The following is a 27,737-nucleotide window of genomic DNA, read 5'->3' as shown; positions in this document are numbered from 1 at the left end:
ACAATCATGTAATTCAGGGAAATTGCTACTGCAGACTATTGTAACTTTTCCAGAAAATTCACAAAATTCCTTCTCTCCACTTGTCACTGCTGGCTTAAAAAGCAGACAAGAAGCAAAAGAAATTTTGATGTTTTAATATATAAATAAATTAAAATGGGGTCTAGGGCAAAGAAGGGAAGCCTTCCATGTTATTTTTGCTGAGGAAATACCAGAATGGCAGCAGAATCATACAAAAAATTATCTAAATTTGTCTTAAAATTTTGACCACAATAACTTATCTGTTACTGAAAGCTTTTAAGCCATTGTTTAAAAAAAGAAACTGAGAGTATGCAAAAGCTGCACTGGTACAAATATGGTGCTATTTATCTGTGGTGGTTATTGATTCAGCGAAGCACTGACACTTGGTCTGCTGTTATTGGATTTCTTTTTTTTTTTTCTTCTTTAAAGCCAATTGAAATTTGTCTTAAAAGTACTGCATCCCTGAAGCTAATACTGTCTTGAAATCAAAGTGGGTATAATCCACTTTAACATTAAGATACCAGACGAAGTCTCTGTCCAACAATAAATGGGAAAAAAAAATGTTTGCTTTGGAAGGAATATAAGAATGTTTTTTGAAATAGCTCATGAAAGACAGAGATGCACAATGTTAAGTCACTTGGTCATTCCATGCAAGAAATCTGTGGAGGAATGAGTAAATTATCTACAATTAGGACGTTTTTATTGCTGTTCTACATCCTTCCTATCTTCTCTCACACCAGGAAATAATCCTCAAGTTTGGGGGTTTTTTAATATTGTTTGAATTATTATTTACACTACATTACTCTCTATAGAGCATTAACTAAGATTATTTTGGTAGACCAATTATAAATAGTAAACAAATTGCTACCTATGTGGTCTTAGAGCTAAAGAGGAAATCCAAGTTAACTGACTTTATGAAACAGTGTTTCAGCTTAAAGGTATGTGAAGGTAACAATTTAAAGGAAATATAAAGGAAGCTTTATACTTTGTAACAGTGTGCATATCTCAGAAGGTATCAGTGCTCTGACTTTAGGCAAAGCTCTTCCCAAATTCAACTCTCTCCCTGTGTTTGGAAAGCTAGGTAATATTTGCTGCTATTTTAATAAAACATAAAATAGGACAGTGACCATTCGTCTCTGAAAACCACATGTGCCTGCTAGAGGATATATAATAAGGGACCGTTTTGTACAGTAAATCACAGCTAACTTCTGGTTTAGTGGTATGCCCTGTAATAAACTGAAACAAATGTTTATGACTTTCTGCCCTGAAGGCACTGATCACAAAACTGTACCTGAACCCAGCTTTCACAAGGGAAGATTCTCTCCAAATTTCCAGTTTAATAAACAAAGAAGCTCCCTGCACTTGCCAAGTATTACCAAATTGAGGAAAATAAAGTGATCCTGGAGTATGTTCTATGCAAGGTGTGTAAAGTAATTCTTACACTTTACTTGGCACTGGGGAAAAAAGTAGACACACCGGAGACAATCCAGAAAGGAGTGAAAGAATGAGCGCAGTCTTGAGGGAGCATGAGGGAGGGTGGAAAGAATTGGCATTGTTTAGTCTGAAGAAGAGAAGACTAAAGAAAGATGGGATGTCAGCCCATAACTATGAACAATGTTTCTGCAAAGAAGGAAATAAAAACTATAGATGGGAAAAGAAGTAATGACAAAAAACTGCATCAGTGGAGATGTGATATCATTGCAAAAGGTAGCTTTCCTCTAATAGATTGGTTAAGGGATTTGTAAAGTTTTCTGGCTTAATTTAGTTTTAAGTTTAAAAATTAAATATCAATATCTGGCAAAGATGTGAAACGTAAGTAAACTCTGTATGTAAGTTGTAACTTCTAGATCTATTTTGAAAACTTAATGAACTCTAGAAGATTTCAAATTAAACAAATGTCTGCAGTAGGCCTTGCCCACTTGGGAACACAGGATGCTAGTTGCTGGATGCAACTGAGTTGAAGCTGAACATAATTAGTGTCAAGTAGCAGCACTCTGTTTTCATTTCAGCTTTCATTTAATTTTTCAGACCAGCAAGAAAATCTCATAGGGGGGAAATGGTTCAATCCCATTTTTTTGTTGAGTTTTGTCTTTGTGTGGGCTATTGAACAGAAGCATGAGCTTTGCTCACAGCCATAGTTGTTAACTCTGTGTAAGATCTGGGCCTCTTTATATTCCTATTCTATTAACATTTCCAGAATTGAAATGTGGCTTTAGAGACTTTCAAACTAGTTGTTCTGAATCTTTCTATGCTTTATGAGGAAACTGATTTTTCTTTTTTATATCACTCTTCTTTAAGTAATTTTGAATGTTTTGAAACTGAGTTTTCAGACCTATCTTCCTGTTGCGTTCCTACTCCTTTCCAGAGATCTAAATAATAAATTCACTGAAGAGTACCCATTGTACCGATAAACAAGCTATAAGCAATCCAGGAGATTATGCGTAGATATGCACATTAAAAGTGCGTAAAGATTAAAGGACATCTTAGACTTATAGCCTTCTGAACTGAAACTTGCAACTTTGTACTTCTTGTGTGGACAGGAGTTCATAACATTTGTATTGCCCACATTTACTTTGTGCTTCTAGAGACCTGATATCTAGGAAGAGACCATTTACTAGTGATTCATAAATACACTTAGTCAGAAAAGATGAACAAGCTGGGCTTCCCTATTCAGAGTGCTACTAGAAATCATCAGACACAGCACATAGATGAAGTTATTCCATCACAATAATTTTTTACCTAATGTATTATATTGTGCCATAGTGTCTTATCTCCTTAAGGATGCAAGTTTTCTGGAGTGTTTCTTGACAGAATGTGATAACCATGGCACATACAATTGTGGAGAGAGTAACCTCTGAGTTGCAGTCAGTTCTATTGTTTATAATTTTCAATAGCAGATCTCAAAGCAACAGAGGTTGTCAGTACTGTCCTCGTTAAAAAAAAATGGTATAAAAACCAACAAATAACAAAAAACCAGAAAGTATAGGATTGGGGCTGGCATGATTAGCCACTGTTCTCCTGTTAACCAGTGACAGAGTCAAAAATAGCTCTTAGGTACCTTGAATCCCAGTCCTGCACTGTAATATGCAGATAGCATCCTGAAAGCACCTTGAAAACTATATCAGCACTGAAGCCTGGCTATAGGACTATGAATGGAACCTCCTGCAATGGTCAGAAAGGAATGGTATAGATGTATAAGCCCAAAAACTTTGATTCATAAGGATGACTATAAACTTAACATTACTCACCTTTTAGGAGGTGTAGGAACACCATTGCCAGAAAAGCTAAAAAGAGAGGGACCAAATAATAGAGATACATAAGAGGAAGCAGGAGGGATGTCCAACCAATAAGAACACATCCCAGCTCTAATTCCAGGAACAAACATTCATCTCATTACCCCTGTCTCAAGGCCGTGGAAGTTCTGCTTGCGTATAATTTTGGGTGATAAAACAATATTCTTGGAAAACAGTTGCATTTCGCCAGGAGACCAGAGATGCGTGTTTATTCTGTATGATACTAAATGAATGGACGACACACAAGAATGCATCAGTCTAGTAAGTTATACGTCTAAGCCTCCATTGTCTGGAGTATAATTTACAAAGCTGCTTCTGCACTTGGGACGTGTACCTAATGCTATCCTTATATGGCTGTGGATGAGATCGTCTGAACATTCCTCAGCTGCGCCTGCAGGAGAACGAGCACAAATATGTTAAATTTCCCACATTTATATCTGTTGTGAAATGCTGGCACAATCGAGCAATCAACATTAATACTTGATTTGGTTTTGTGGGTTTCTTATGCCACTAATATAAACTTGGAAAACTTTGGTCTCCTGTATGCGATGTGGATTTCAGACGTGAATGTGTATGTGTCTGTATGTGTGATTAAGATTAAGAGGTTGAAATAGCCTTAGAAGTTCTCTACAATTCTTAAATACCTGTGGATCAACCTCCAAATATTGCATATGTATAATTAACTTCTCAAGTGCTGCATTCCTGCACAACTACATGGATATGTAGGTACAAAAAAAGTTGATTTCCAATGGTTTCTATAATGCTATTGGTCATACATAGTGAATTTTAAACATCAAGAAAAATACTATAACTTAATTAAAAAGAAAACAAAGATGACTCCTGAAGTGATGTAATGCAGTGCATTTTCATGTATGCGATAAAATATTTCAAAGAAATTACTAGCCAGTTAGATCACTTAATTGGCTCGATTTGTGCTTTTCCAAAAATAGATGTGTCATGTGCATTGAGAGGCCTATTCCAGTTGTGCTGCAGGAGAATCTGTTACTTATCATAGATCTCTTCTGAAAAAAACACACTTTTTTTTTTTTTCTTTTCAGAACAGATTAAATGTTTGGACTTCAGGACTGTGGGAAACCAGGCATCAGTTAAAGCAGCCAGCTGTTCTTTAATCCAAGGACTGGCCTGCATCCTGAGCACTTGCAGCACCTGGAGACTTTAAATGTCATTCAAAGCTACCTTAGCTCTACCCATCAGGCTTGCCTAGAACGTGGCTTGACTGGACCTGAGATTCTGGCTCACAAAGTGTCTGTCGCAGCTAGTGTGAGGCAAAACAATCCCTGAAAAGCATGGTAAGAATAATATTTATTGGGGGGATCTTTTTTGTTTGCACGTGTGTGGCCCACTGAAAGCGGACCCATTTTGGTGGAAAGTGGTTAAACCTGGCAGTTTTGTTTTCAGGTACAAACATATCTTATTTTGGGGTGTGTTGTTTTTTTTCCCCCTTAGTGACTACATTTTTTTTCTAACAAAACCTTATTGTTTTTAATTGTTCCATGTTTGAAATTCACAAGAAATTTTGCTTTGAACAAGTAGCATTAAAGCTGGACATTTAAAAAAATGTTTAGGAAAGGTGACATCTCTTGGATAACAAGGCAGGTAACAAACCAATGTATTCTAGCAATGTTATCTGGTACTTATGACGTGGGAAGGAGAGATCTAGAAAAGGAGACCTTAGCTTGACCAGACTGTACATGTCTGGCCCTATTAATCCACAATGCTAGGTTAGCCTTTGTTCTAAACTCCCTACACTGCATAAGAAGGTATCCTAGGCCATTGTTATGCTGCTACTTTAATCAAGCAGATGTCTGCACTGCTGCCAGAAAAGATTGGTCTTGTCTTTTCTCCTCATGTCAGCAACCCACTGCCAAATACCCCTAGTGTATTTGAACCCTTTGAATCAGGCCAGAGACCATTACCTGTCTGAAAACTAATATCAAGGAAACAAAAGTTAGTGCTCTTACAAGGAAGCAGGAATGTCCAAGGGCGCAAAGGTGGGTAGGACTGCCCCTTTATGAAGCATTGTAGATTTATACTGAACTGAAGTGACCACATAACCATGCTCTCAGCGATTCAGAGAAAATAGCACCTAAAGCTGAAGAGACACCAGCTTATCAGGAAATGGGAGAAGGTATCATAAATCCCAAGTTCTGCATGAAGATCGCTTATGATATCTCTCTCAAAATTTCACAGTTAAAGGTGGAGATGGATACTTATCATATATGGTACAGTAGTAATCAGAGCCCCCAGAAAAGGATCAGGGTACACACCTGCTACCTTTGTTGAAAAAGCTTTTGCCACCAACCCATAGACCGTCTTGGAGTTGATGTAAGGAAGTCTTTCCATTGTGTCTGAAGATGCGATAACTGCGTGACGAAAGGCATTCCAGGTAGTCTGGGACAGAGATGGCTGTGAGAAGGAGCATGATGCTCTTGACAGCTGACTTGGATGCTTAGCTGGGAAGAAAGGTTGGAGTTCTGCTCTGGCATAAAGTTGACATGTTTCATAGTAAATAGGATGTGGTGAGAGCAAGAATACAGAGTAGATGTGAAGAAAACAGAAACGTATTTAAGTTCATACTGCCAAAAGCCAAGTGTGCATAAAAGCTTCCTTACTACAAACCAGACCTGAGGTGTTCTAAAATCCTTTGCAGATGACATCTAAATTCAATAAGATATCTTAAGGAAGGCCAGGCAGCCGTCTTGAATGAGGGACTGAGATAAAGTTTTTATGACTATTGCCCTCTACACCAGCAACAGGTGGCATTGGCGTTGGAACAGGAAGAGAAACATCAATAGGTCAAAATCTTGTAGGCATCAGCAATTAAATCCAGAGTTGTGTTTGACACTGCCCCTGTAATTAATATGCACAAACCCAGTGTAATTCTATTATAGTTTAAATGTCTTCCTTGCCTCTTAGGTAATCTAGGCTGGGAAAGATCATTCCATGTCAGTTAGGATTTCTTTTAATTTGAGTCACTTTTTCTATCACAGCAACGCAAAACTGACACGTCTGATTTTATTTATGCTATGTAACCAAGTTAATGTTCTTATTACTCTGCTGCATATCCCACGACACCTTTGCAGGAGGGATGATTCATCTCAACAGGCTTAGCTAGTGAAACTCTTTAAATAACTATATGTGAAACATATGGTTCGAGACGGAAAATGTTTTGAGAGTGGAATAAGGCCAGGAATAGCAGCTGTCGCTAATGCAGTATAGTAAGATTTGATGTTTCATAGAGGGTAAACCAAAGCAAACTTTAATCTCCAAGAATCTTCAGGTTTATCGACTAGTTAAAAAATACAGGACTACAAAGCATATACTACTTTTAGGTTAAAACTGACTTGTCTTTTCTACCATGGCTCCATTATAACATTTTGCTTTGTAAGTAGGGCAAAGTTTCTAAGTGTAGGCAGACAGAGACAGCTGAGAGTTACCTGGAATATTCAGAAAAGAGAAAAGCTGGCAGGAAGGAGCTGAGGTTTCTGACAGATCAGCTTCAGGGCTCGGAGGCGCGGGGAGTATTCTGCTGATACATTGCTGGGGCTTAGGTTGGAAGTCAGAGCAGGTTAGACTTGTGTTTGTTCCACTCTAGCTAGTCCAAGTTTTTGTGCCCCTCATTCCGCTTGGGGGAATCCAGGGCCATCGGGGAGGGATATGTGTTTGAAGATAGCAAGAACGTTAGAAAGAGAAACCTGTAGGTAGGAACAAAACAGATATCAAGGTGAATACGTGAGGAATTACAGTTGTAGCTGAAGATAGTTTATATCTATGAGAGTGATGGACCAGAACTTCCAGGGAGAAGGTGTTTCAGAGGCAGGGGTTTTTTTCTGGTTCCGCTTGTTCAAGGTGAAAATTTTCCCTACATTATTCCATTTCGTGTGTCTTCTAAATGACAGTATCCATGAGATAACCAGACTAGTTGAGTCGTCTTTTCTAGGGATGCAAGAGACACTCTTGCATCATGAGCATCAAAGCATAGTATCTGTCTTTTATTCCCTTCCTTAGTCTTCCTTCTGTGAAAGGATGAGGTTAGTGCTTCTCTATTTCAGCTGTTGACGCTGTGGCTTGTGAGGAGTTCACACAATGCAACTGTAAGACTCAGCCACACTGAAACTGTCCGAGAAAACGGAGTGGAGCATATGGCTGTGGCTATGTGTGGACTTCTATGTTTAAAAGGTGATAATGAGCATGGCAGTGATAAGACCATGGAAACAGGATTGTCGTGAGTCAAAAAAGACTACATTTTCCCTTGGACAGTTTATATTTGCTGGGTTTGTCTGAAAGAGAAATGATCTTACACAAAAGTAACGTGTTTTGCTCTTTGTATGAAATCAACACTTGTACCATCTTTCACATTTGAGTGGCGACAGGCTGTTAAGTAGGAAAAACATAGAACATCTCCCTTTAATTTGTCTGTTCAACCCATGTATTTTCCCATGCTGTGTCAGTCCTGGTCTCTGGATCTGGCATGGGAAAACAGAAATGTTAAATGACATATGCCCAGTTCTGGATAACCCCAAGGTCATCCTAAAACATCAGGGCAAACCATTCTTTGTTTCCTCTCTTAGCTTTCAGATATGTGTGTATCTGGGCAGTAGAAGAGAGACAGTCTCCCTCTGGGGCCATGACTGGAAGAGAATGCCAAGTCATACCTCAGATTATACCAACACGACACAAGCAGTGGACCCATCTGATGCAGCTAACTGTGTGTTTGAACCCTTTCTGCTCTTTGACATTTTATAATAATGTTGCTTGTTGGCTCAAGAAAGGGAGTGAAAGATACTATTAAAACTGCAGTGGATAGAGAGATCTTTATCAAAACAAGCGATCCAAGAATCTAAATAAATGCAATAATATTCTGTATTTATCTGTATTCTTCCATTTTTTTCTCCCCTCTTCCACCTCCTATTTCCATTTTCTTCTTGCTAGTATTTACATAGATGTAAATCTAACACAAGGTCTTCAGCGGTCATGTTACATGAACAGCTGTAACACTTCGATAACACTAACTAAACTAAAGATCACTTTTCAAAAAACATCCAATCTTGATATAAAAATTCTTGGAGAGAGAAGATCCACTGCTGCTTTTAATAGATTGTTTCTGTGTTCATTATCTTCACCAAAGAAAAAAAATATCTCTGTGTATAGTCTTGCTTCATTTAGTTCCAATGCCTACCTACTGTACCTTGTCATACGTTTATCTACTGGACTGAAGAACCTTGCCTAAATTATTAAGGATTTAAAAAGAGTAGTTTAGCCATCTATTACCCATTCCTAGGTAAGGTAAATAAGTTGAGTTCCTAGAATCTCTCTCTTTATGGTGTGGTTTTGTGTTTTTTTCCAACAATTGAATCATTCTCTTGGCAATTCTCTGAACTTTCTCCAAGTTGCAACATCAATCCTGAATTGTACACATTAGACTGGATGTAGCAGCGGTCATTCCAGTGCCAGGTACAGAAGTAAGATTAAAATTATTTTTCCTGTACACATGTCCAAGGATTGTATTAGCCTTTTTTGATGATTGGCAACGTAGGTGGCTACCATAGTATGATTATTCTCATGTTCTTCTACAAGGCAAGGCCCAGTATCATCTCCTGTAATTATAGCTCTTGTCGGACTTTATATGTGGCTGTTCAGTTACCACTGTATGTGCTCACCTTCACATCATCCAGTAGCCGTGACCTGCCCTTCACTTCTTATCACTGTTCTTTGAGACATCTGCAGGCTTTATCAGTGATAAATTTATGGTGAGGAAGATTGATTTGTTTTTCTTCTAGATTATTGGTTAAAATGCTGTGCTAAAAATAGCATAGGCCTAGAAACATGGTTATACAGAATGGAATTAAAAGTACAATTACTTGGTGATGATCTCCCAATTGTCAAGATTTTTTTGAGATCTGTTTATAAGCTAGTACATTCTTCTAGCTCCTTTATTCAAAATGCTATGTAATACCAAGGCAGACATCTGACAGATTAAGTGGAACGCTTAACATGTTAATACCAATACCTTTTTAATCCTAAACTATAATCTTATTGAATATTCTGGTAGATAAGATATATTTTCAGTAAGCACATGTTAGCATCAATATTCATGTCCTTTTAAACTCTCAGTTAATCAAATCCTTGATATGCCCTACCATTACTGATGTCAGGCTGGAAGGTGTGTGTTTACCTTTGCTAATTCATTTACTCTTTCAAAATACTGTCACAATATTAGCTTTCAGTTAGTCCTTTCTGAGTTTTCAAGTGTCATAAGTGATATCAACAATGACTTTTTTATGGTCCAGCAATTGTAATTGCCATTTGACTCTTGGAAAGTCAGATCATAACTTCATTCTTCAACTTTATGTCTTTAATAGGGATATAATACTTGCCTTAATCGTAGGATTCATTTGCATGAGTGGCCAAGTGATCAAAGATATTTCCCCAGTTGTAGGGGCTCTGCTGACCTCATGGGGACAGCTGGATCATGTACCTGGAGTTTGTCAGGTTAGTTTCAAGCATTAATACTTTAGCAGTAGTAGTAGCACCTCATGCTGTTTTGAAACCACGCTCATGCACTTGCATCAGTGTAAACTTTTTGAAAGCAGATCTATAAAAGTAACTGCATGAAAGTAAGGTGGCCTGTATGTCTCCTGTGTGTGGTAAGTAGGTGACAGGTAAAGAAAAAATTATTTTGGTTAATGTGTATTTTCAGCCTAGTGATTGTAAAGAGATTTTAGGCATCTTAGAGATGCACGCATAGGCAAACACACATGGCAATAATACTTGACCCACAGTGCCTCTACTTCATGACTAGTAACAGAAGATGAAATTCCTCTTAGAAATAGAAATCGAAAACTGGGGAAAAAATATTATGATATATAATGTAGTCGAGGTATTAAGCAGATACCGAACAAGAGACCAGACAGAGAGCTGTGGAGAGCTGGGGATACAGTGCAAGAGGTTGATTTTTTGATGGAACTGCTGAAAGCACCTTAAATAATCTGCACTGGTCATGAATTCACTCCCTGTCTGTTGCCCTGTAAAATATTAACAGTCTGGTATATGTCAGCTATTGTTACTCTGATTGCAGTTGTGCTTTTGTGTTTCTTTCTAAATATTTTTAGAATCTAGATAGAGAGGTTCCATATTTCAGATGAAGCACAGTATGAGGAGGTGGGCAGGGTCTAGAAAGCTCCTTTCTAATATGTAAGCAAGCTGTGGCACATTGGCATTAACGTTCTGTTTTAAAGATGTTTTGTCAGTTTGGCATAGAGGCACTGTACATGACAGTAGGAGTTGAGTTCATGGTGTCACAAACCTTTTCTCAGGCACCCCTCTCAATGTTTGCTCCACTCATGCACACATGCAGAAGTATTTGAGTGGCAACCTTGATTGGGGCACTGTTGCAAATGAAAAATATAGTATAGCTGCACGTGGTAGTGCCAGTGAAACAGAACGCATAACAGAGGCAGGAAGGGAGAAGTAATGGGGCTAGAGCACCTAAGCCCCTCTGTCCCCAACATTGAAGTCTCAGTATGGTGGGGCTTGTTTGATGACTGTCAGTATTCAAGGAGCTTTCCTGGAACAAATCTTCCCTTGTGCTGCAGTGATCTGTTGAGCTTATCTTTTTCTTCAGAGAAAAAACCCAAGAAGATCCCATATGCCCTCCATAGTTCTGCATGCCCTTCATTGTGATTACGCCAGCGTGTGCAGTTCAGCAGTATAATCTAGAACTTTCACTACCAAGAAAAATGTACCCATGTCTAAGGAACAAAGATGTTTTAATAGAAAACATAGAATTGAAGGAAACCAGGACTAGGAAAGGCCCTCCAGAAATCTTCCCCTTGACACATGGCAGGATTAATTTAGACTCATCTTCTAGACATGGACACTCCAAAACTTTCCAGGCAAGTCATCGCAGCATTTCACCACCTTTTTCATTAGGAAGCTTTTCGAGCTTTTTCTTGCTGCAATTTAAGCCCGTTACCTCTCGTAATAGTCAATGTAAACAAGAGAAAAAGATTCTTCCCCTTCCTTTTCAAAGAGCCTTTCATTTGTGAGGAATATCATTCCTTTTCCAGCCTTTTCTTCTTGAGGCTAAACCATCGCAGTTCTTGCATCTTTTGTCATAGGACACAGTCTAAATATCTGTGTCATTACTCTGAATTCTCAGGTAGTTCATATCCTTCTTGGAGTGCAGTGCCTAAACTACACACACTACTTCAGCAAACACCCTACCATTGTTGAGTACAGTAGAAGGCTTATTTCACACATCTTGCAGGCTCCATTCCGGTTTAGTGTGGTGGTTGCTTTTTTCAAAACAGCATGATAACGTTGACTCATGCTTGGCTTGTGATTCAGTATATCCCGTGGAGTCTTTTAAGGAGAAATGCCACCTGCCAGTTGTTTTCCATCCTGTATTTATGCAGCTGATTATTCCTGTCCAAATGAAGTATTCTGCATTTATCCCTCTTCAATACTGCCCAGGCAGTGATGAGAGGTCTCTTCACCGTTCCTGTAAAATCTTTGCCAACATTTTTTATGTTTTTTATTGCAAAACCCACAAGATACACAGGACTAGCTATTACATGGAATTTTTTTGCCTTTGGAATTATGTCTGTATTTGTTTAGGAGGCATGGGGAATAAGAGCGTTAGATGAGCACCAGCTCTATTAGCACATACTTTGTATGCAGACAAGGAGATAAGAGAAGAAAATTCCCAATTTGTGTGGTAAACTCCATAAATTCTGATTTGTTTAACCAGAGATTAGACCCAGATGTGAAGCAAACAGCATAAAGAAGAAAAAGGCAGGAGCTGACATTGATTAAACCTTTGTAAAGTTCCATGACGTCAAACAGATGATTAAAATTTTAGTCAGGAGAAAAATCTCCAGCATGTATAGATTTCCTTTGTGTTCTCTTGCAATGCAATCATGACTTCTAGTGCAAAGTAATCAAAGAGTTAGTTACAAAGGAAACATCTCTTTCCAATATTTTGTAAAAATAGGTCTTTATAAAATGCTTAGCTCACACTTAATAACCAAAATAACGAAACAGATCTTCAGCAATTTATTCTGGAGCCAAAACTGGTACTGAACACTCCTAACAATATAACAGAAATAAGAAAATGTATATAAATAAAAGTATCATTAAGTGTGATTCTAAGCAGATTTTTTTATATCTCTTTTTCTTTTATTGGTAGACATAAGTATTCAGGTGCAGTAGCAATTACAGTATAAGATGCTATGTTGAACAGATTTAGCATGTTTGCTTCAAACCCCACAAAGCACCAGGATTTGTTCTGACTTCACTTCTACAATTTTGGAATCACTGTTCAAATATTCTTGGTTTAAAATTAGTAAAAGAGATACTGGGACAGATTTGTTAGTTGGAAAGACACATATTTTAAGCACTGAGATCTGTCTGAGCCTTGAATTCTGGCCTGCTGTACATGTTTTTTTGTTAATCATCTGATTTATTTCCTCTAGTGTCCCAGAGCTAGACCAAGAATAACTTTGAAGCACCTATTTTTATTGTTTGCATAATCTAGCATTGCTGAAAAAATCTGAGACAGTTATTGATTAAGGTTGTGTTGCCATTAACTTTGATAAATACATAAGTACAACAAACAGTACTCATGGGCCTAGTTGAAGGGTCAGAAAATACAAGTGTAGAGAAAAACCCTGGCCTGTCCAAAGGATTTTATTTTCAAACGTCCTGAACATAGGTGCTCTCCCTGCTATCTGTACTCCTTATAGTATTAACCTCACAAAACCCCAAGGTTTGTTAACAGATTTCCAGAAGGGTAGGCCCTACATCAAAATGAGAAAATATAGACATACAGCCTAAAATACTCACTTTGCACCATGACTGTCTTTCTCAAGTTCAATTTGACTGTAACATCCTACAAAGAGTTTAGCAACAATAACCTACTGAGCTTCACAGCAGATGCATAGACAGGTTGTACTTTTGCTCCTCTATTTACAAACATACTGAAGGTAACCTTGATTTAGTACTTTCTTACTTCACTAAAATTCTGCTGGTATTCATAGATAAATCTGCTGATGGGAAAAGAAATTCCAATTCCTAAAAACTATTTTTTGTGAATCTATAAAATTGGCTAATTGCTTGGTGCTGTGGCTTTCCTAGTGTGCATTTGCCAAAGTGCTTTCAAAGAAACTATTCAAAGTATTCCCTAATACTGCAATTTAAGCTTTGGCTGTAAATACGTAGAAAGGATGGAATAGGACACAGTTTCTGTACCTCTGTGTAAGTACAAGGAGAGCCAAGAGGTAATTACTTACTAAAGAAGTATTTGATTTAGCTACCAAACAGAGGACTGCTGCATCAAGAGAATAATTGTCAACAAGCAGTCAGAATGTGTCGTTTCTGCTGCACACACAGGTTGTGATGGATTTTGTCTGTAACTATCTTTCAGCCATTCATCCTCATTTTCCTCTGTCCCTCCTCGTGATAAGAAATGTTGAAGGATACCTTGACGCACAGTCTCATGACACTTTTAGTAACAAGAATCTCACTCCATTGCCATGTATATCTTTCTTCCCTCTTTCTCCCTTTGTTTTAGAAACAGTACTTTTGGCTATTCCCCTTCCCCTCCCCACATGAGGCTGTGTTTCAGCAGTATATAGTGTGTGTGTGTAGGTTTTGTGTGTTTCATAAATGAAGTGCTTTGGAAACAGTTGTGGAAGGGTCCTGGCATGGGAGCTGACCACTAGAATCTCCTTCCAGATTTTTTCCTGAATCACCAAATGAGGTAGTCATCTAATCACTCAATAAACAAGTTAGACAGGAAATGCAGGAAGTCAAGACTAACTTTAAGATGGGCTTATTCCTCCAAATGAGAAGCCAAATGTATTTCTTCAGCTCTGTGTGAGTACCACCATCCTAAAGCCACTACTGTTTCAAGACATGCTTTATGACTAGAGAAAGCTCTGAAAAAAGCATCACAGTATCAGCCCGCAGGAACTCTGCTGACTTGTTTGCAGCACTTTTGAGACATTTTGATAGAGTATATCTTTTCTAACTGCTCACCTTCTTCAGTTTCTCATTTCTTGTTCTCTTGGATGAAAATACATGTAGGGTGTCTGCTCCGCAAATTACTGTTGGCCAGTTCTGGATCTTACGCATGTAAAGTACTATGAATTATTATAGATTTATTTCCTCCATGTGCTGGCAAACTGCTCCCTGTTCCACCTCCATGCTCTGTTTTCTGTAACGTGACATACAGGTACTCCACTACAGCTTCTTATGCAGTACTGCAGTTAACAAATTATTCACTAGTAAAAGATCATAAAACAGCCTGAACAAAAGTGTGTGGACCCCATTTATATGTAACAAAAACACAAAACTTCCTACGCTAAGAATTAGCAGAAATACCCACCTCATTTTAAAATGAGGAGACAGGTCTAGAATTAAGAATAACCCCTGTTTTGGCTTTTCAGTGTTACCCAAGTGCCTGTTCCCATACATATTGCAAATTTTTATGGCAGTCACACAGGTGTAACTGTATAGTCAACAAGCATTTTCTTTAATTCACCTTTTCCGTCATATAAAAGTAAGTGGAGATTTGGATTTTCCCTCCTGACAAACCAGCATAAGTAAAATTAATCTGATGGGAAAAAATACAGCCGCTTGAATCAGGAAACAAGATACTTGGCAAAAACCATATTTTGAAGAAAAACTTTCCAGAAAATTAAACATAAAACCCTTCATGTCTGCTACAGTGCTTGACCTTTCCTTTTTCTCTCCACCTCCTGTGGATAAGTGCTTCCTCCCATGAACTGTAACATGGTAGCTTTAGTTCTGCAGCTTTTATGGCTCCAGGCAGTAATATCAGTGCATGCTCCAGCTTCTACTGGAATTCCTTCATTTACTTTATAGGGTTTTGCCTAAATTTTCCACTAGTAAAACTGAAGCCTCTCACAGGTCTTGCAGTTGGATAGTTATTTTCAGAAAGGAAAGGTAGACTGGGGGTCTAGTTTGGGAGCTGGCTTCAAGACCCTTAGTCACACACCTCCACTGTCACTCTGGGCTTCTCCTACAAAGGCCCGAGCTTCTAGCTGCAGAAGGTTTCTTTGCTGGGTCCAGGGAGACAGGAGCTACTGGGGGTGCACATTGCGGACTGTGGCTCAGCCTCTTCAGGGAGAAAAGGGAATCATAGCAGGGTCTCCTCCACTCTTAATCCATTGAGTTATAAAGGATGCTGCTCTGTGAAGCATGACAGTAATCTTGCTCAACACTCGCCTAATGGGCCAGATGCTTTGGATGTCACAGCCAAATGTCAGAACCTTCCTTTAAGGTTCTGACATGGCCTAGTCTGCAGACCCATATCGTCTTCAAGATCTACCTACGCCAGTAGCAGTTTCCCTCCTCAGCGTCTTGTAACATGCCCCTTCTGCACCAACCCCTTCCTGGAGATTATCACCTCTCACCAGCTTACCACTGGATGAGCTCATGCAAGGCACCCTCCTCCTTCTGCGGCAAAACCAGCTGCATGAGCTGGGACATGAAATTAAGGTGCTACATTAACCTACTTTGTTGTGCCTCTAGCAAAACTAGTTCACATTGCTGAGCAAGCCTAAAACACACAGCTGTTCTTCAGCTGATTCAAAGAAGGGATGTGACACCTTTTCTGTCTTAACCAAATTCACTGGAAAGGGGGGAGCTAACTAAATAGCAGTAACAGTCTCAGCCACCCCATTTAAACTGCTGTTCCAGACCTGACAGAGGCTTAGAAGCCTGAGAGAGACTGAGGCATAGCCAAATTTTGTGGCTCCAACATAGGCTGAATTACAATAACAGCACAGCTGTGAATTCTCATACAAGTTTGTTACATGGCAACTAAGGGCATATTATTTATAGTTTTCAGTGATCTTGGAATCTGTACTCAGGTTCTGCAAACACAGAAGGCCTGGTCCCTTTCCAAAAAAAGAATGGGAAAAAAAGTCAGTGAACATGAGGATGGCTGGGAAGAGCTGAGGGTTAAACCAAATCCAGCTGCCTCCTAGGAAAATGCAGTATTTCTCCTGTGGCCTCTCTTGACAGTTTTGACAGGTTTACAACAGAACAAATATAGTTTTGCACAGCAAAATTATCTTCATAACCCCTGCAATGCTTGGGTTACCCCAACAGTCTAGACAGCACAGATGTGTCTGCACTAAGCTGGTGATCCTACCCTCACCTGTAGCACAGCAGCTGTTTTTCCTATCGATAGCTCTTTTATTTTGTTGATGACTAATGCATCAAGCTGCTGGAAAATGAGTTACTCTTCCTCAGCCAGTCAGCATTCAAATATGCAGCTCATATCACTATCTGACTTTTAATTTTTGACCACAGATGCAGCATTTTAGGGGAGGCGGGTAAGACAGAGACCATACTCGTATCTATCACTTGATATTAAGTTTTTAAGTTCTCAGAGTAAGGGCCAAGTCGCCTTGTGAAGTAGCACCAGGGCCAAGAATAGAATTTCTTTACTTGACACGTCTTCCTTTCAGCACCCTCCTGTGTGTTATTTTCCATTGACAGCATTTGCTTTTTATTCAGGAAATGGATATATCCACCCTCCATCTGTGAGCATGTGTATGCGTGTTTTCTTTCTCATAATTTCTCTTTGTGAGCTAATGGGTGTAATAGTTGCCTTAGTGAGGTCATACTGGGGCTCAGGCTTTCCAGTTGGTCACAGGCAGGCTTGTGAAGAATACGTGGCTGCAGCTGCTTTGGGTGGAAGCACTGATACGCGTGCTTAACCCCCTGCCCCACTCCATCCCCTCTCCTCACCCACTGGTTGGCTGGCCTAAAGATTTCCCCGCAAATCCATCTGTCAGGCCATAAAGTCTTGGCTTTATTCTTGAGAACGGGAAATAAGCTTTGGGGCTACCAGAGATCTATTGATCAATGGCAGGTGAGCCTGGTTCTTTTTGCATCATCTCAAGGACTGTGCAATTGACAGTCTTCACACCTTTCTGACATATAACAGGCTTGGGCTAAAGGTCTGATTAGGATCCAGACCACGCTGTTATACACAGAAAGAAAGTAAAGCCAGGATCTTGAAATACTTGCAAAAATAAACACCACCAGCCAAGCCCACCCTGCAACAAATCACAAGCAGCCTCATAAAGACCCTTTACAGTCCCTGTTGGACATGATGTAAGTGTTGAGTGGCCTGAGCAGCCCCTCCTTATTTCTTGCCTGCTCTGGAAACTCCACGTGCACCCAGTTGGGCACACTCCCTCCCTCCCTCCCGAGGGTCTGTTGCTTTGGGGGAAGGGACAGTGCTGCTTTTCAAACTCTGGCATTGATACTTGCTATATGTTCTTCAAAACCCACCTGGACTACACTGCTAGAGTTGTGTGCCATAAGAACATTACAGTCACAACAGAGGCATCAGGTGGAAAACAAGAGGCAGGGCGTGATATGATTATGAAAGGGCAACAGCCACATTTATTAACATTTTTTATTCATGTTCCTCTAAACTAGGGTCAGACTGTTATTTATTATAAATAACTAACTGCCTTTGCATATTGTGGACTATATAGGAAGAAGTAGCAGATACCTAAGAAACTTGTGCTTTTAAGAAGCAACCTAAAAACATCACGGAAAAAAAGTGGGTACAGCTACCATTATGAAGCATCTTAGGAAAGCTAAAGAAACTAAGCACGTATCTATAGGCAGCACTTTTTCTTTTTTTCTCTTTAAAATTTGACATGATGATTCAAGACTGTATGAAAAGAATGGGAGAGTAGTCTACAAATCTTTCTGGAACATTGATCCTTAAGGGAAGTGTGCGTGCTGTTAGAAGTTTTGTAGATACATTGTATCGTAACATATATGAAATTGCATTTCTAAGTTACCTTCCAGGGAGCCTTTGGAAGTTTTCCACAGAAACCCTTATCTTCACCTCCACTTCATAGTCCCTAAGTTCAAAATCAGTGCCCAAAAATAGTTTCTCTCCTATTTAGGTCTTTTGATTTTCTCCATATAGCAGCTATAGGGGCTTTCTTGAAATGGGAATACAGCAGTGCAATTTGATGCTGAAGGTTATATTCTATCCTATTAATTCATTTGATCTTCTTGATTTACTGTATCTTACACACACAAAACAAAACCCCTCATTTGAAGAGGAGGATACAGTCTGTCACTTAGTGTGTTTAACAGTGTATCTTTAATATTTTTACCCTGAAGCTACCGCCATCTGGAAGTAGTTAGCACAGGAAAACAGTAAAAAGCCCATCTAAGTTCACAAGACTTGTTGCCTGCAGTACTTGAGCAAGAAGATTAGTATCCCCATTCATTCATTTATTTATTCTACACACACACAATGTTAAGTCATTTTTAAATCCAAACAGTTTGGAAAGCTCCTGCTGTTGCTTATGCGCTGAAGCCCAAACTGAGGTTATCATGTTTGCCTTGCAGCAGCAAATGATAATTTGCACTCCATGAGGCATTGTACAGAGTTTGTAGATGGCTGTAGGGTGTCAGCTGTGGCAAGGAAAGTAGACAGCCAAATCTCTAGTCTTAGTAGGTTAAAAAAAAAAAAAATTTCTACCTACTTGAAATTCAAATGCAAGACTTTTTTTTTTTTTTTAAACCAAAGCCAAGAATTTGTGGGTGTTTTTTTTTTTAATTGACACTGTGTTCTTCTCCAGTTACCCTTAAGAGCATTCAGAGTACACACAGCCCATGCCTCAGGAGTAAGGTTTGCTCAGGTCTTTTGAAAACAAGAAAACTATCCTGTTCACAGAGTAGTCACTGTGCAGGCATACATTACAGACATGAATGGCATGTTTCATTATAATATCATTTTTGTGCAGCAAGGCTGCAGCCTCAGATTTTATCTGCTTTTGTATTTCCCTTTTAGTAACTTCAGCAGTGTCTTGTTATTAACCTTATAGCTTTTTTTAGTATCTTGTTGAAGTTAAAAAACCAAAACAGATCTTAACAGTTTTTTTCCCCTCTATGATTCCATTTGGTTACGTTGAAATCACAAGTCTGCCAGTATTCTATTTTACACAATGCTCAAAAAAAAAAGGACCTCAACAGCAAGGACAATTTTCAGTCCTCATCTCACACTTACATGTCCTTTCAGTTTGATTGGGTTTATATTTGAAAATGAGACACAGTGCTTGATCTTACAAAGGGCCAAGTGCTGTGGACCCAATCTAACAAGTTACTTCAGCAGACCATGTACATACATAAGTGCTTTGAAGCCAGAGCACCAACCACCTTCCAGGATTTAGTTGGTAGTCTACAGAAGTATCCTCAAAATGTTTTCTTTTCTCTGGTGAATGTTTTGGATATTAAAGAACACAATCCCATAATTCAGAAATGAAGATACTTTTACAAAAAGTGGCATCTCCGCCTTCCCTATTTACATTGGGGTTATGTTGGTAAGAACTATAAATTTTACTTACCATTGCATGGTGTCCTTCATTGCAAAAAAAAAAAAAAAAAAAAGCAAGAAGTACCTGTCTGATCAATAGGTATTTGCTCAAGCAAATATTAGCTCTTCAAACAGCAGCTACATTGGAAGCAGCTGCAGTTATCTCAGTTACTTATGTCAGTCAGAGCAGAGTTTTTTCTGTTTGCTTCTTTTCTAATCCTTATTCCTTGGACTTCGAGAGACAATAGGTTGAATTCAAAGCTTCTTAGTCACACCAAAGCAACTGAAGCAGCAGGATAACTGATTTATTTGGGCACCTAACTTCTAGTTTATTATTTTAAGACTTTTTCAAAACTGTCTTTGGTTAATCCTATCTGCTTTAACACCTGGTAGAAGGGCAAGTCTATTACTATTACCCAATGATGAAGCTTTCCCAGCTCACAGGGCTTCTCTCTAGGCTCAGCAGGCCAGTTTAAACAGGTTTATAATAATGGTCTTTACCTGCAACTGACCTTCTCCTTGTGTAATTTTTTTGGCTGTATCTGCAACTCAGCCTGTTAGAGACCACAGCCTAATGTCAATAAATGCTGGAGGGATCAACACTTACACCTCAGCCACTACATTACAAACCAAAGAAAGTTGGCTGTCAGACATAAAATTGCTCCAGCCAAGAATCTGGAGTGCTTTTCTCTTCATGTACCAAGTATCACACAAGACAGGAAGACAAACAGAGGAGTCAATGAAGCAAAATATTAGCCCAGCTCTTAGACTGGTAAGAGAGCTTGAACATAGCAAGACTTCCCCTTGCTCCCCTCACCCCAAGGTTCCCACAGCTGTTCAACATTGCCGCATAGTGCTCCTGCCAAACAGGTGTCTCTCCATCCCCGAGGGCTGCTAACAAATGACTATTTGAGTTTAATTTGTGCAATGGAAACTGTTTCCATTACAAGCATAAGTGAAATCTATCCAAGCAACAGATTCTGGGATCCCGAAGCCTGCATGTTTTCATAACCTATACTGACATAGCCTTAGCCTTTCCACTGAGTCGGTCAGTTCAATGATTTCTTTGTTCCTCATGAAACATGAGTTGGCAAACACCACCTTCAGTAAGGCAGGTACCAGCCTAAACCCCCTGGTTTAGAGGCTTGAACCCAGGTCAGCTCAGAGCTTTAAATTCAAGAGATTATTAGTGCAAGAGAACAACTGCAAAAAGCTTACACACACATTCCTTCCTTATGCATAATTTAAATACTGTCAGCACCTCTTTCTTTGCACTAGTAATTCCTACATTAATCATTCTGCAAATCAGTTTGGTACTGAACAGAACTGCATCATATTGTTACAATTTGACCTAAGCTGAAGTTACCTGAAGCTGATTGATTAACTGCACACTGTGATAGATATTTAAGTGAGCAGTATTAAGTTGATTATGCACAATCAGAACACTTACAGCATTCCAATACATTCCTAACATGAGAAGGCCAGGAAAGCCAGCTTGAGCTATACTTCAGACTAAGCCTCATGTCAAGTGTTCCTTTAATACATGTTTAGAAACCAAGCCTGTGTATTAGATGAATCAGCATCTCACTACATGACAGTTTTGACATTTTCTAGAGACATTAGTATACCTCTTAATCGCAAGGTACATTACATGTGAGGTGGTTCAAGCCCCATTCCTGGGAGCGCTCAAGGCCAGGCTGGATGAGCCTGGTCTAGTGAGAAGTGTCCCAGCACATGGCAGGGGGGTTGGAACAAGATGATCTTTAAGGTCCCTTCCAACCCTAACAATTCTATGGTTCTATGCTCTATCCATCCTTGAAAGAAGGCTCCCTGAAGTCCTTCAGGGGACCTGACCAGCAGGTGCCTGTAGGGGATGGACATGACTGTCTATCTACAGAGACCAGACTAGCAGAATTCAGTAGGAAGAATAGACTCTTGAACACTTGATTAAACCACCGTTCAAGTCATGCTATCTGCGTAGGTTATGCTGACTAGAAATCAATTTTGCTTATTTAAACAGGTAGTTATCTATATTACAGTGTTTTCTGTAACAGCTGACAGTATTTATCCAGTTGTTAAAAACACTGCATTTGAACCCTGCTCTAGCATTAGTACAGTCTGCCTAATCTTGCAGCTCAGATATCTAGCTTAACAAACCATTTACAGGTATGGTTTTGCGTCTGTGTGACCTGAGTTAAGCTTTGTTATTCCATTGAAAAATTCAGAGTGGCTGTGCAAGCAATGCTTCATTTAAGAAGCATTGAGCTCAAACTCCCAGAATTATTCTAGGACCTTCTCCTAGACAGACTTTTACAGTCTTTCCCCAGATTAAAACTAACATTCAACACAATACTTAAAAGCTTCTTTATTTTACTCTTAGACTTAGGTTTTAAGGACACCTTAAAAATCAGTTACATAACTAAGATTGATATTGCAAAAAAGTGGAGGTGCAGTTCCAAAAAACCCCAAAGTGTCTTCAAATATAAAAATATATATCCAAGTTATTGTCTAGGAAAAGTGTACCACCATTTCTGCCTTAAGCTGGTCCTGCCAGCTTTTGGGTCATAACTCCCCACTAGAGAGCTCAAGAGCTCATACTGGAAGGAGCATCTCCGAGGTTCATGTCACAGGCATGATTCATAGCAAACTGCTTCACTGCAGCACATGGACCCAACCTTAAGTTTTTTGAAGGCACTCCATGGTTTCCCCTTGAGCAGTGGGTAAAAAGCATCCAAACATCTCCTGGGAAGCATATGTCATATACACAAAGCCGTCTTCATCTTTGTAGTCCCTGTACACTTCTGCCATTGTCAAGGACATACTGGCTAGGCTTTTGTTGTTCACCAGCAGGTAGAAAGCTTGTGTAGCAGTCAGAGCCATCCTGCTCCTAATTGAAGGGAGGAGAATACAGCATTAAACATTAGCAAATTTAAGAATGTTTCAACTTGAGTCTATGAAATACATTAAGCAGAGCAGTTGCATGAACTATGTACAAGAAATACTGTGTAAAGTCATTATGTGGTTTAACGTCTTCATCAGCAGGAAGTTCACTGTATGCTTAGAAGCTGAAAAGCTTGCGCTCTGAGGAAAGGCTTACATTGTTAGACCATGAGTGCTACTAAGCCTGGGCTTTGAGTTTCCAATTAGAGAGAAATGCTGAGTAGAAACCAAAAGTTTCTGCAGTACAGCTGTAGTAAAGGAGTCCAGCGTAGTCTGTTACACTTATTTTCAAGTCTACCTTCAAAAGAAGAGTCCTTAGAAAAACTACATATGAGGACCAGGACCTCAGATGGCCAAGAGCCAAAAGCCTCTTTTACAGAAGTTAGCATCTAGAAGGATCTTTTCTGTACTTTAAAAAGAGGGCTGGAAAGATCGTAGCTTTCCTACTTTGTCCGAGAACATCACTAAATACCTTGGGAGGCTTCTTCTCTGTAGTGTTTTATAAATAATAATTTAAAAACACATTTCATGCCACGCACACCGAGAGTCGCTTTGAACTCGGGCAAATTCAGCAAGGTGCAGTAAGAGAGCAAGGCGGTAGCAGCTATAAGCAGAACAGAACCAGAGCCCCACTACCAAGTTCATCAAGCAAGAAGAATGCAGGAGTCTAATATAATCTTTACTCATTATAGTTAGGGTGAAGAGAGAAGTCTTTATGAATCCAAAAAGCATAGACCGCATTATTCCCTAGATGCACCTGAGAAAACATGTTGATTTTCTTCAAGCGCTTGCAAGAGAGGGAAGCCATTCTAATACCATCATCCCCCTCCCCACCAAAGAAAGCAGAGTGTTCTAGCGCAGCACTAGAAAATACCTGTGTAGAGAAGAGTGGCTTCTCTAAGGCCCGGCTGCCACAGACCCACAGGTGCTCACTGCCTACCTGATGATGGTTATGAACTGTGTCATCGTCAGCTCCTCGGGAACAAGAAACTTGGTTTTGTCCAATAGAGGAAGGTATTTCTCTCTATGGTACCTCTCAACGATTACCTGTTTTAATTAGAATCACACTTAGCAAAACCTAAAACATTCCCCCCTCCCACACTTCAGAGAGGTTCCCAGCATTTCTTCTGAAATAGCAGCAATAACCTCCGATAATACAAAACCAGCGATTTACCGGGATTTTTGTCGGGAACTTCGCACGGATTCCTGCTACTTCTTCCAGCCGGGTGGCTGCGCGGGAGAGAGGAGAAGCGTTACGCGTGCGCGCAGCCCGCCGCCGCCGCCGCGCAGCCCCGCCGCACACCCGCCGCCCCTACCGAAACTCTTCCTCAGCTTGAACGGCCGGGCCTGCGCCCCGGGCACCGCCTGCATCCTTCTTCCCCTCCTTCTTTCCCCTCTCCCGCCGCGCTGCTCCCGCTACTGCTCCTGCTGCTGCCGCCGCCGCTGCCTCTTATGGGGGCGGGTCCCGCTGGGTCCCGCCCCGCCGTGCCCGGTGCTGCCGGCAGAGCCCGCCCCGCCCGGCGCGGGGGGGCGAAGGGGACGCGCTCCCGGGGGTGGTCTCGTCTGCCCTCGCATGTTTTCCTCTCCCCGCCGCGCCACCAAGGGGAAGGTGGAATGTGGTGCCGGTGAGCCCGTCGCTCTAGCCTGTCCTAGCAGCATCCTCCTTGTCCTTTGCTTTCTTTGATAGGTATCGCCCGAACCGCAAGGTACTTTGCATACAAGACAATTTAATACTTTGTGAGGGGACTTTTGACTGCTCTACGGGGTTGTGAAAGGGCGCAGCTCAAGGCTCGACTGTCTCCATCTGTCTTCCAGATGGCTGGTCCAGAAGGTCAGCCACCTTCTTCCTACTTACAAACTGCTTTCAAATTATTTCTTTGGTTTTTGGGGGAAAAAAAAAAAAAAGGAAAAAAGACAAAACAGAAAAAACAAGCCATCGAACCTGTCAGTTTTCATATGTCAGTTTTCATATCCTCAGGCTACCAGATTGCTTATTTTCTGAATGACTTGGGAGGTGAGCTTTAAACTCTGGTTTTGTCTCTAAGGCATTCGCATGATTTTGAGGGTTTCCAAGCAGACTTCAGGTCCATCTATTTGTCAAATATGATGAGACAGATTCCCTGCCTTTTTGATTGCTTTTTCACCTGCTTTTACTTCAGCTGTCCAGATGGCTTTGCAGCCAGACATGGCTCAGCAAGGAGTAAAGTTAACTTAAGGATGGTTGTTGTGTATGTAAGTCATCTTAGTGGATGGCTGGAATTGATCTCCATTACTCATTTGCTTTGCTTATGCCTTTAAAATATAGCCATTTTCATTTTATTTGATCTATCAGGCTAAGGGCAACTGGAAGTTTCTAAGGTTTATGAGCTACAGTTTATGAGTTATGGGTTTGGCTGCTTTTTCAAGGCAAAATCAATGACTGTCACCTAAGATCATTTTGAAAAGGAACATCTTTATTAGAGTGTGTGTGCACTATGTATGCATATGTCATGATTTTCAACCAGCCTTTCCAGAACAGAGTTTCCAGTGTCTGAAGTTATTAGTGCTGCTGAGCTGTCCTTTTCTCTTGATCTGGAAGAGATCAAGTCACAGCACAAGCTCCCCCATGTGGCACTACGAATTTAACTGCACAAAGACAAGATCTTTGCTTTGAGGAGTTCATAAGCAAGAGCTCTGAACTTGGAGAGAGGACTTGAGCCTTTGCTGGAGTGGTTTGGATACAGGTACCTACAGAGCAGGTAAGCCCAGGGGTTTGCTTACAGAGCTGTGTCTAACTTTAGTTCTTTTGAGTAGACGTGGGGTGACAGACTGGGGAAGTGTCAGTGGAGGAGGATGTGTGCCACAGAAATGGCACGATGCCATAACTCAATCTGGTGAGACGTGTGTTTAAAAAGACTGAGGAACAGAAGAATAACTGGAAGGGTAAAGAAACAGCATAGACCTACATATAGCACAGAAACAAAGCCTGTAGGAGGTAGAAGGATGTGTGGAGATCACACAATGTGTCTTTGGAGTTGTGGTCACGGTGAGGCTTCCCAAAGCTGCTCAGAAAGTGGACTGGTTCTTCCACACACCCCTGCTGGTTTCTGTCTGGTAGATCCAGTAGAAAGATCTGTGATCCACTGCGTACAGACAAAAAGTAACCTGCCACACCAGGGCTCTGCTTTCTGTGTTACCTCTCACTGCATATGAAGTACAAAAGCTTGGCTCCATACAGACATCAGGGGCCCAGCTTCCAGAGAGAGGCGATTTCTTTTCATAACCATAAGCTCTACAGCAGCTGCTCGTAAGAAAAAGGAATACCTGATAAGAAGGGGAGCCAAAGAAGAAGAATACCCTGGTGATCAGTGAACCTGGTGATCAGTTACAGCTCTAACTTCTTTGAGAGCTAGGAGTGAGCACAGACCCAGGCTTTAGCTAACACGCACTGACTAATGTAATTGTTTCACTATCTGCAGACAGAGAGACTGGAAGGTCTAGTGTGTGACTACATGGCACCTGCACTTGCTTTTGCATTGAAACACCCAGTTTCAGACCCAAACGTGGGATTTATTCCTTCTTCTCTCCTTTCCCTTGTAAGATTTTCTTGCATGCACAGAATTAATGAACTGTTAGAGCAATTTTGTGTGCATGGAGTAGTCAGAGGACCCTACTGAAATAGAAACAGAAGGTCCAAAGGAAATTGTTACTCTATTTTCACCTGTTTGAATGTCCAAAGACTACACTCATAGGAGTCCTGTAAGTCCCTGAACATTAATGCACAAGCTTGGAGTTGCATATCATATCTATTCCAGTTTCATTGCCATACTCATAGCCTCTCCCAATGTCCCACATTTGCACCTGTGTAACTGATTTCTGATATATCCGTTGTCTCTATACTGAAGTGATTAGGGCTACAAAGATGATCAGGGGACTGGAATATCTCTCTCATGAAGAAAGGCTGAGGGATTTGGGTCTCTTCAGTCTTGAAAAAAGACGACTGAGGGGGTCCTTATCAACACATATAAATACTTAAAGGGTGGGTGTCAGGAGGATGGGGCCAGGCTCTTTTCAGTGGTGCTCAGGGACAGGAGAAGAGGTAATGGGCACAATTTTGAACACAGGAAGTTCCACCTAAACATGAGGAGGAACTTCTTTACTTTGAGGGTGGCAGAGCACTGGCACAGGCTGCCCAGAGAGGTGGTGGAGTCTCCATCTCTGGAGACGTTCAAAACCCGCCTGGACGCGTTCCTGTGCAACCTGCTCTAGGTGACCCTGCTCTGGCAGGGGGATTGGACTAGGTGATCTCTGAGGGTCCCTTCCAACCCCTACCATTCTGTGATTCTGTGATCCAAACTTCGTGGACCTAATCAAATAGAGAGTCTGGCCCAAAAGAAGGTAGCGTAAAAGCAACAAAGAAACAGCATGTCCTTTGCACTGGCCCATTCCACCTGAAGACATGAAAATACTTGTCTCATAACCTAAAGATGTTTTAGTCAGGGAATTATTTTCCCCACACAGAAAGGTGCAGGGTGTCCAAAATTTGAAGGTACTTTTAGTTTTAGTAGAAATGAGGGAGCTCCTGTGAAAGACAGAATTACAGAATATAAAGAAAGTCTGAAATAAGCTGGTAGGAACTTTTTGGGAAAGGACAAACAGGTTTGTCTCAGAAGTATGGCTGAAATATGAATACATGATATTGCTGCAGGCGAGAAATGAGTCAGCTAATGACTGAGGGCTTTGCTTCCTGACCAAGTGAGGGGGTGCTTCTTTCACAGACTTTCTAGCGTATGTGAACTGTCCATCCTAAAATTTGACTGCTTTCCCTGCCAATTGATTTTATGCGTTCAGGCGTTTTCACTGCTTACCTTGTTTTTTTTCCCAATTTCCTGCATTTTTTGGAAGTTGGGTAGGGAAGCAGGGGGAGACTTATGAATGGGCTCTAATGTAAGGCCTTATTCTTAGACTGTTCTGTTTCATTCATGCTCATGTTGCTCAGAAAAAGGTCTTTATCAGTGTTAGAGGAAAGGCCTGAAGAGTTAGAAAAAGGACATTTCCTAAATTGTTCTTGTTTGGTAGTTATTCGTCATTCAAATCAC

At 40.4% G+C, this 27,737-nt stretch overlaps 1 protein-coding gene across 1 annotated transcript; it reads right to left on the bottom strand.

Moving 5' to 3' along the window:
- Positions 1-22,069: 22,069 nt before the first annotated feature.
- On the bottom strand, positions 22,070-24,125 carry MAP1LC3C (microtubule associated protein 1 light chain 3 gamma). Its single transcript, XM_074578241.1, has 4 exons — positions 23,976-24,125; positions 23,834-23,889; positions 23,600-23,706; positions 22,070-22,606 (listed from the first exon to the last, which is right to left on the bottom strand). The coding sequence occupies exons 1-4, from the start codon at positions 24,028-24,030 to the stop codon at positions 22,396-22,398; spliced, it is 429 nt and encodes a 142-aa protein (XP_074434342.1). The 5' UTR covers positions 24,031-24,125; the 3' UTR covers positions 22,070-22,395.
- Between the last annotated feature and the right edge of the window lie 3,612 nt (positions 24,126-27,737).

Source organism: Larus michahellis, chromosome 3 (assembly GCF_964199755.1).
Source record: "Larus michahellis chromosome 3, bLarMic1.1, whole genome shotgun sequence".
In the NCBI taxonomy this organism is placed as follows: domain Eukaryota; kingdom Metazoa; phylum Chordata; class Aves; order Charadriiformes; family Laridae; genus Larus; species Larus michahellis.
Note: the sequence above shows the minus strand (reverse complement) of the source record. Positions and strands in the feature narration are given on the sequence as shown.